At 48.6% G+C, this 10,012-nt stretch overlaps 1 protein-coding gene across 2 annotated transcripts; it reads left to right on the top strand.

Moving 5' to 3' along the window:
* The first annotated feature begins 9,229 nt into the window (after positions 1-9,229).
* On the top strand, positions 9,230-10,006 carry LOC119357008. Of its 2 annotated transcripts, none has more exons than XM_037623995.1 (2): positions 9,230-9,324; positions 9,549-10,006. In XM_037623995.1, the coding sequence occupies exon 2, from the start codon at positions 9,571-9,573 to the stop codon at positions 9,847-9,849; it is 279 nt and encodes a 92-aa protein (XP_037479892.1). In that variant the 5' UTR covers positions 9,230-9,324; positions 9,549-9,570; the 3' UTR covers positions 9,850-10,006. The 2 variants fall into 2 exon arrangements, with proteins under 2 accessions (XP_037479892.1, XP_037479893.1); XM_037623996.1 differs by having other exon boundaries at positions 9,237-9,421.
* Positions 10,007-10,012: the final 6 nt, after the last annotated feature.

The following is a 10,012-nucleotide window of genomic DNA, read 5'->3' as shown; positions in this document are numbered from 1 at the left end:
ATATTAGGCATTAAGACCTATAGAGATAGATCAAGACGCTTAATTGGACTTTCACAAAGCACATACCTTGACAAAGTTTTGAAGAAGTTCAAAATGGATCAAGCAAAGAAAGGGTTCTTGCCTGTGTTACAAGGTGTGAAATTGAGTAAGACTCAATGCCCGACCACTGCAGAAGATAGAGAGAAAATGAAAGATGTTCCCTATGCTTCAGCCATAGGCTCTATCATGTATGCGATGCTGTGTACCAGACCTGATGTGTGCCTTGCCATAAGTCTAGCAGGGAGGTACCAAAGTAATCCAGGAGTGGATCACTGGACAGCGGTCAAGAACATCCTGAAATACCTGAAAAGGACTAAGGATATGTTTCTCATATATGGAGATGACAAAGAGCTGATCGTAAAAGGTTACGTCGATGCAAGCTTTGACACTGATCCGGACGATTCTAAATCGCAAACCGGATACGTGTTTACATTAAACGGTGGAGCTGTCAGTTGGTGCAGTTCTAAACAAAGCGTCGTAGCGGGATCTACATGTGAAGCAGAATACATAGCTGCTTCGGAAGCAGCAAATGAAGGAGTCTGGATGAAGGAGTTCATATCCGATCTAGGTGTCATACCTAGTGCATCGGGTCCAATGAAAATCTTTTGTGACAATACTGGTGCAATTGCCTTGGCAAAGGAATCCAGATTTCACAAGAGAACCAAGCACATCAAGAGACGCTTCAATTCCATCCGGGATCTAGTCCAGGTGGGAGACATAGAGATTTGCAAGATGCCTACGGATCTGAATGTTGCAGACCCGTTGACTAAGCCTCTTCCACGAGCAAAACATGATCAGCACCAAGGCTCCATGGGTGTTAGAATGATTACTGTGTAATCTAGATTATTGACTCTAGTGCAAGTGGGAGACTGAAGGAAATATGCCCTAGAGGTAATAATAAAGTTATTATTTATTTCCTTATATCATGAAAAATGTTTATTATTCATGCTAGAATTGTATTAACCGGAAACATAATACATGTGTGGATACATAGACAAACAGAGTGTCACTAGTATGCCTCTACTTGACTAGCTCGATAATCAAAGATGGTTATGTTTCCTAACCATAAACAAAGAGTTGTTATTTGATTAACGGGATCACATCATTAGGTGAATGATCTGATTGACATGACCCATTCCATTAGCTTAGTACCCGATCGTTTAGTATGTTGCTATTGCTTTCTTCATGACTTATACATGTTCCTATGACTATGAGATTATGCAACTCCCGTTTGCCGGAGGAACACTTTGTGTGCTACCAAACGTCACAACGTAAATGGGTGATTATAAAGGTGCTCTACAGGTGTCTCCAAAGGTAGATGTTGGGTTGGTGTATTTCGAGATTAGGATTTGTCACTCCGATTGTCGGAGAGGTATCTCTGGGCCCTCTCGGTAATGCACATCACATAAGCCTTGCAAGCATTACAACTAATGAGTTAGTTGCGAGATGATGTATTACGGAACGAGTAAAGAGACTTGCCGGTAATGAGATTGAACTAGGTATTGGATACCGACGATCGAATCTCGGGCAAGTAACATACCGATGACAAAGGGAACAACGTATGTTATTATGCGGTCTGACCGATAAAGATCTTCGTAGAATATGTAGGAGCCAATATGGGCATCCAGGTCCCGCTATTGGTTATTGACCGGAGATTTGTCTCAGTCATGTCTACATTGTTCTCGAACCGTAGGGTCCGCAAGCTTAACGTTACGATGACAGTTATTATGAGTTTATGCATTCTGATGTACCGAAGTTAGTTCGGAGTCCCGGATGTGATCACGGACATGACGAGGAGTCTCGAAATGGTCGAGACATAAAGATTGATATATTGGACGACTATATTCGGACACCGGAAGCGTTTCGGGGAAGTTTCGGATAAAACCGGAGCACCGGGGGGTTACCGGAACCCCCCGGGGGGTTAATGGGCCTCATGGGCCTAAAGTGGAGAAGAGGAAGGGGCTGCCAGGGCAGGCCGCGTGCCCCCTCTCCCCCTAGTCCGAATTGGACAAGGAGGAAGGGGCGGCGCCCCCCTTTTCTTCTCTCCTTCCCTCTCTCCTACTTGGACAAGGAAAGGGAGGGGAGTCCTACTCCCGGTAGGAGTAGGACTCCTCCTGCGCGCTTCCTCTAGGGCCGACCGCACCCCCCTTGGATCCTTTATATACGGAGGCAAGGGGCACCCTAGAACACACAAGTTGATCTTCGTGATTGTTCCTTAGCCGTGTGCGGTCCCCCTCCACCATATTCCACCTCGGTCATATTGTTGTAGTGCTTAGGCGAAGCCCTGCGTCGGTAGAACATCATCATCGTCACCACGCGGTTGTGCTGACGGAACTCATCCTCGAAGCTTTGCTGGATCGGAGCCCGGGGAGCGTCATCGAGCTGTATGTGTGCTAAGAACTCGAAGGTGCCGGAGTAACGGTGCTTGGATCGGTCGGATCGGGAAGACGTACGACTACTTCCTTTACGTCGCGTCAACGCTTCCGCTTCAGTCTACGAGGGTACGTAGACAACACTCTCCCCTCTCGTTGCTATGCATCACCATGATCTTACGTGTGCGTAGGAATTTTTTTGAAATTACTACGTTCCCCAACAGAGAGGCCTTTCTTGGGTCCTTCAGGAGGCTTCGTCGAGGGGCCCTCGGATCCGGGACATCGCCAGCGACAAGGGTTCCGTGGTTATCGGGGTGGTCGAGGAGGCAGAGGGGGGTGTTACCGTCCACGTCCTCCGCCACCTCCAGTTGTGGTCGACCAGACGACAGCTGACGAGTCTGCCGATGGCCCTCTCTTGCCTGGCCACGCTATGGAGGTCGTGACGGCTCTTGCCTCTGTGCAGGTTCCTGAGAACGAGGTTATGACCGATGTTTCTGCGGAGTTGTCTGATAGGTCTGAGGCTGAGAGGGCTTCCAAGTGGGCGCGTAGGAAGGAAAATATGCTTTGTTACCTGTGCGGTGACAAGGGTCACTTCATCGCGGAGTGTGTGGCTATGTTATGTGATACCTGTGGTAAGCTGGCACACGAGTCTGGGGAGTGTCCGATGCTGCGTGATCAGGCACTGTCGCTCATGATGTATGGAGTATACTGTGCTGAGTTAACTTTTTTGAATCTCCAAATGAGCGAGAGGCTGCTGACGAGTCCACGATTATGACCACGGGGATAGTCAAGGTTACCAGAGGAGAGGTGGCTGAGACACAGATTGTGCAGAGACTCCGGGAGTTGGCTCCTGGGGAGTTCCAGTGGGACCTTGTCAGTATGGCTGATAGGATGTTCAGGGTTGAGTTTCCTTCTGTTGAGGATTTGCAGAGGCTGTTGAGCTTTGGGATGTGTAAGGTGCCGGAAACGGATGGTATCCTTGAGATTCAGGAGTGGAAGCTTGTGGAGCCACAGGGCACGCCGCTTACTCAGGCGTGGTTGCATTTCTCCGGGGCTCCTTCTAGGCCGCCGCAGGATGCTCGGGTGGTGGCCAGTATGGGCATTTTGGTAGGGAAGCCTGAGCGTGTGGACATGGAGTTTACCCGAGCTCATGGGATTGCTCGGGTCTTGGTTAGTATTTTGAACATTGAGTATGTTCCGGATGTGGTTAAGTGTGCTTATCGAGGCAGAGTCTATGATTTGGCTATTGAGTTTGAGGATGAGAGCCTTCTGGGTGCGCCGGCTCATGATTCTGATATGGATATGCATGAGAGTGATGGCGGAGCAGGAGTTCGGGAGTCGTCGGTCGAGGACCCTGGACGACAGTTGTCCAAGGGGCCGGGGCCCGAGCCGGCGTCGACCGGGGATGGGGCAGTCTCACCTTCTGTGGTCCCTTCGACGACTCTGAGATTTGGGTCTTTTGAGCCTCACTCTGCACCACCGAGGCTCTGGAGTGATCGAGTTGAGTCCGAGGAGGCGTTTGAGCGCGAGTTACCGGCTTTGGGTTTGGAGGATGATGTGGACACGATTCCTGGGGATCGGCCGGTGGCCACTCCCCTTCGTGCCCAGCAGACGACACCTTATCTGGAGGTGCCGCAGCTTGTTGTACCTGTTCTGTCGGGGAGTGACCTGGGGCAGGCGGCCTCGGTTTGCTCTCCTTCTGTTGAGGAAGGCGACTTGGGGCAGGTGGATTCCGAGTTTTCCTCCTCGCCGGGAGGGGGTCTGGGGCAGGTGGCCTCGGATATCTCTCCCCCCGTCGCGTCTGCCGGTCGGTTGATGCCGGCTTCGCCTGCGGGAGGCGGCTCGGGGCAGGTGGCCTCGGAGCCTCCTTCTTCTCCGGTGCCTGTGCGGGTAGCTTCTCCGGTGCTGGGTGGGGAGCGAGGGCAGGTGGCCCTTGGTCGTTCTCCACCCACCCAGCCCCGAGTATCGCCAGATGGGCTGCGCCACGCGTCGACTGTGAGTGCTTTACCTATCTCGGGTGAGTCCGTACAGGTGGATCGGCTTGCTGGTTGGGGAGCGGTAGGAGGCCGGACCCCGGCCGCGATCTCTCGGGAGGAGGTTATCTCTTTTGGAGGGATTCAGGATCTGGTGTCTGAGGGGCGCCGGATGAGTGGACGACTCCAAAGCCAGCCTGACGTGGACGATATTCAGCAGCGGTGCACCATGAGGGCGGCCAAGCTTCGTGACGTCGAGGTCACAACTGGTATGTCGGTCAATATATCTAATTCCATTTTGCATTTTTCAAATGATGATATTGTTAAGAATGCAAATCAATTAGGTGTTTCATTGGGTAGTAATGACACTGAAATTTCTAATTCTGTTAATGATATTTTAGACCTAGAGGCTGAGCGGGCCTTAGAGATGATCCGTAATATTGCGGCTGTCAAACCTATGAGTGATTCTGAGGTTGATGCGCTCGGGGTGAGGGTGTTAGATAACTTTTGTGCGGATCTTATGCAACCTACTACTGATGAGGATGTTCAGGCTGAGTCTACCGAGATAGTGTTGGCTAGCCCGTCTGAGACTAGTTGTGAGGACCAGTTGTAGAATCAAACGATCCCCAAGCGCAAGTGGAAACGGAAGGTCTACCCGGCTTCCGCAGCGCATAGGAGTGCTAGGATACGTACGGCAAAAATATTGCATGATAAAATATGAAAGGAATATTCTGGAATAGCAGAGGTCTAAAGGACTTGGCTAAAAGAAGGTTTCTTGCAGAGGCGCCTGTCGAGCATTGTTTAGATTTCATAGCTCTATTGGAGACGGGTAGAGATAACTTCGCACCTCAATTTCTAAATACTCTTTCGGGAGGTATAGATTTCGATTGGCATTGCTTGCCACCGAGAGGGAGGTCGGGTGGAATCCTTCTCGGAGTTAGGTGTGATGCGCTTGAGGTTCGCGGTGTGGTCATGGGAGACTTTGCTGTCAAGTTTAGGGTGCGCTCGAAGGTTGATGGGTCTAATTGGGCTCTTGTCGCGGTGTATGGTGCTGCACAGCCCGAGCTCAAGCCTGAGTTCTTGGCTGATCTTGTTTGGATTTTGTGGCTCCGAGCAGTTGCCCATCCTTGTGGGGGGTGATTTCAATATTATAAGACGGCGTGAGGATAAGAACAATGATAATTTTGATGGACGATGGTTGTTCATGTTTAACACTATCATTGAAAGTCTGGACATGAGAGAAATTGAGCTATCGGGTAGAAAGTTTACCTGGGCGAACGCGATGCCAAATCCGACGTATGAGAAGTTGGACCGAGTGTTGGCTAGCGTTGATTGGGAACAGAAGTTTCCCTGGTGACTGTCGAGGCCTTGTCCCATGGCATCTCTGACCATACGCCTTTACTTGTCGACTCTGGTGAACCCACACACCTGGGGAACAAAAATGTGTTCTCCTTTGAGATGGCTTGGTTTGAAAGAGATGGCTTCCTGGATCTTGTGGCCAGAGAGTGTGCTAAGGATTCAGGAGGGAGGACCGCGCTTCAGCGCTGGCAAAATAAGATTAGGCATTTGAGAAGTTTCTTACATGGGTGGGCTAAGCATCTGAGCGGGATTTATAAGGCCGAAAAGGAAAAGCTCCTTGTCCTTATACAGTCTCTGGATGTAAAAGCGGAAACCACGATACTGCCGGTTGCGGAGCTTCATGCCAAGCTAGAGGCGGAATTGCGGCTCAAAGAACTTCTTAGAGAAGAAGAGTTGAAGTGGGCGTTGCGGGCCAACGTCCGGCGTGTTGTCCAGGGGGACGCGAACACACAATTCTTTCACATGATCGCTAACGGTAAGCATCGAAAGAAGAGGATCTTTCAGCTTGAGGGTACGATTGTAGGACAGGATAACCTAAAATTGTACATAACCGAATACTATAAGCAGCTGTTTGGCCCTCCAGAAGAGAACTCTGTGTCTCTGGACGAGTCAAGGGTTGAGGATATTCCTCAGCTTACTTCGGTGGAGAATGATATTCTGGCGGCTCCTTTCTCGGAGAATGAGGTGCTCGAGGCTATCTCGCAAATGAAGAATAACAAGGTGCCGGGACCTGATGGTTTCCCAGCGGAGTTTTATAAGAAGTGCTGACATATCATTAAACGGGACTTGTTGCCCATGTTTAATGACTTGTTTGCTGGGAAGCTTCATCTATTTCAGCTAAATTTTGGAACGATTACCCTTCTTCCTAAGAAAACAGAGGCTGTGAAGATTGAGCAATTCAGGCCAATCTGTCTTCTTAATGTCAGTTTCAAAATTTTCACCAAGGTCGGGACCAATAGACTCACACAGATTGCGCATTCTGTTGTGCAGCCTACCCAATCTGCTTTCATGCCGGACAGGAATATCCTTGAGGGTGTAGTGGTCCTTCATGAAACGCTCCATGAAATCCACACGAAAAAACTGGATGGGGTTGTTTTCAAAGTGGATTTCGAAAAAGCGTACGACAAAGTCAAATGACCATTCCTTCAGCAGGCCTTGCGCATGAAGGGTTTTGATGAGGCTTGGCGACGCCAGGTAGAATCCTTTACGCAAAAAGGGAGTGTTGGAATTAAAGTAAATGATGATATTGGGCACTATTTCCAGACACATAAAGGTCTGCGGCAAGGAGATCCAATGTCCCCTGTTTTGTTCAACATTGTGGTTGACATGTTGGCAATCCTAATTGGTCGGGCAAAGGAGGCCGGTCAGGTGAGAGGCTTAGTGCCCAACCTAGTTGATGGGGGGGGTGTCCATCTTACAGTACGCTGATGATACTATCATCTTCATGGAGCATGACCTGGCAAAAGCGAGAAATATGAAGCTGGTGCTTTGCTTATTTGAACAACTGTCTGGGTTAAAGATTAACTTTCATAAAAGCGAACTGTTCTGTTTTGGTAGAGCCAAGGAGGAACAGGAGGCTTATAGGCATTTGTTCGGATGTGAATTAGGAGCTTTACCTTTCACTTACTTAGGTATACCTATTCACCATCGTAAGCTTACAAACCGAGAGTGGAAATGCGTTGAGGATCGGTTTGAAAAGAAACTGAGTTGCTGGAAGGGCAAACTTATGTCGTATGGAGGCCGGTTAATTCTTATTAATTCGGTACTCACGAGTATGCCGATGTTCCTATTATCTTTCTTTGAGGTTCCAGTTGGGGTTAGGAAACGACTGGACTTCTACCGATCAAGATTTTTTTGGCAGAGTGATGAACTTAAGAGAAAGTATAGACTCGCCAAGTGGGATGTTATTTGTAGACCTAAGGACCAAGGGGGGTTGGGTATCGAAAATCTTGAGGTCAAGAACAGATGCCTGCTTAGTAAGTGGCTGTATAAGCTTTCGGGTCCGACTGATGCAACTTGGGCGCAGATTCTTCGTAACAAGTATCTGCAGTCCAAAACTTTGTCACAGGTGACAGTGAGACCAACTGATTCGCCGTTTTGGAAGGGGCTTATGAGAGTCAAGGTAACCTTCTTTAATAGAACAAAGTTTATTGTCGGTGATGGAAATGGCACACGGTTCTGGGAGGGCACCTGACTGGGTGATACACCTTTAGCAATACAGTACCCAACCTTGTATCGAATTGTCCAGCGATGTGATGCGCTAGTTGCAATGGTTATGCAGTCCACTCCCCTTAATATTCAGTTTCGGCGGGTGCTTGTTGGTGAGAGATGGGAATCTTGGCTCCATCTGGTGCGTAGATTGATGGAAGTTCAGCTAGCGCAACAGCCCGATCAGCTAAGTTGGAAGCTTACTAGGAACGGACAATTTACTGTCAAGTCGATGTACACCGATGTCATCAATTCCACAGTCATTCCTAGTACCAGACATGTTTGGAAAGTAAAAGTGCCTTTGAAAATCAAAGTGTTTATGTGGTTTGTCCATAAACAGGTAATCTTAACAAAAGACAACTTGGTCAAGCGCAATTGGACTGGATCTACTAGGTGTAGCTTCTGTGACCAGGACGAGACCATTAAGCATCTCTTCCTTGATTGTCCTTTGGCGAGAATTTTGTGGCGCACTGTGCAAATTGCTTTTAACATTACTCCTCCGAGTATGGTCGGGTCGTTATTTGGAACGTGGCTGGATGGGATAGAGTCCGAAACAGCTAGACATATTCGTGTAGGAGTGTATGCGTTGTTATGGGCAGTTTGGAACTGTAGAAATGATTTGGTCTTTAACAGAATAACTACTATTCATTTTTTGCAGGTTTTATTCCGTGCTACGGCGCTGATCCGTATGTGATCCTTACTCACTCCGACGGAGGCCAGGGAGCGTTTGGTTACTGGATCTGTCCGGTGGGAGATGGTAGCGCGGGATATCTTCAACCGGTTTGGTTGGCGGTCATGTAATAGGATAGGCTATTAGTGCTCCTATCTTTTCTTTTACCGGCCGGTTGTGGCCATTGTGGTTTATCTTGGTTTAGCTGCGATGCTCTTGGTGAGCTCGCCTTTATGTTGTTGAAGACTTAACGACTTTGTTGAACCTATTGTTATTTATTGAGGTGTCTGTATGCATCTTTCTGATGCAGAGGCCGGAGAGTTCCCCCTTTTCGAAAAAAAAAAGAGAATACAAGATATTTTTTAGGATAGCAACGAGTCCCATCTCAGAATCAGGAGCAGCCTGCAGAAAGGTAGTGGATATGTGCGCGACAGATAGATAGATACGGCGTAGATAGATAGGTGCCTTGCACGAACCATACGCATGGCATCTTCTTCTTTTGTGTTGATGATTGACATAACCCGTATTCTCTCTGTCGTGGCAGCATGAAACTTAATTGGCTCAAAGAAAAAGGCTAAAGAGCCCAGCATAGATGGATATATAGATCGTCTACACTCTACAAAATAAGCCCGGCTAGCTACTTGCTCTAGAGCTAGCAAAGGACAAAGGAAGGAGATCCATCTCTCTAATTGATTCGTTCTAGGTGCTTGCTTAGTTTCACTAGCAGACTACTCTACCTTTGATGTTTCTTCATGGCTATTCTTCTCTAAAACATGTGACCTCCTCGGTTTTAGTTCAAGGCAACCCTCTGCCTTCTTGTTTGCAAGCAACCTTCTTTTTTTCGCTCTATAGCGTTTGCGAGTATCTAGTGAGTGTGAATTGATTAGTATACAGAGGACTAATTTTATTTGACGCGCACGTTTTCAGGTGCAGCTCGAGCAAGCAAACCATGCAACCCATGGAGGGGGTTCTGGTTGCTCTGGCATCCTACGGCGCCACCATGCTCGCCGAGATGGCCAAAGATAAGGTGGCCATGCTAACCAGGGTCTCTGGCGAGATCGACGACCTTGGCACCAAGCTCAGGGACCTTAAGAACATCCTTGCCGATGCTAATAGGAGGAATATCACCGACGAGAGCATGCGGGCGTGGGTGGAGGAACTGAAGCGTGCCGTGCACGACGACGTCACTGACATCCTCGACCGGTGTCGGCTCAAGGTCATGGAATAGGATCCATCCAAGGGCATGCTGTTTAATTTGCACGATGAATCCCCTGCACGCATCACCAAATTTGTAGGAAGTGAACCACTCCTTGTTAGGCGATGTAAGAGCATCTACAACCACACATAGCAAATTTGAGTCGTCCCCGGATGGTGACCGATCATCCCTCATA

This window comes from Triticum dicoccoides, chromosome 2A, assembly GCF_002162155.2.
Source record: "Triticum dicoccoides isolate Atlit2015 ecotype Zavitan chromosome 2A, WEW_v2.0, whole genome shotgun sequence".
Taxonomy (NCBI): Eukaryota; Viridiplantae; Streptophyta; class Magnoliopsida; order Poales; family Poaceae; genus Triticum; species Triticum dicoccoides.
Note: the sequence above shows the minus strand (reverse complement) of the source record. Positions and strands in the feature narration are given on the sequence as shown.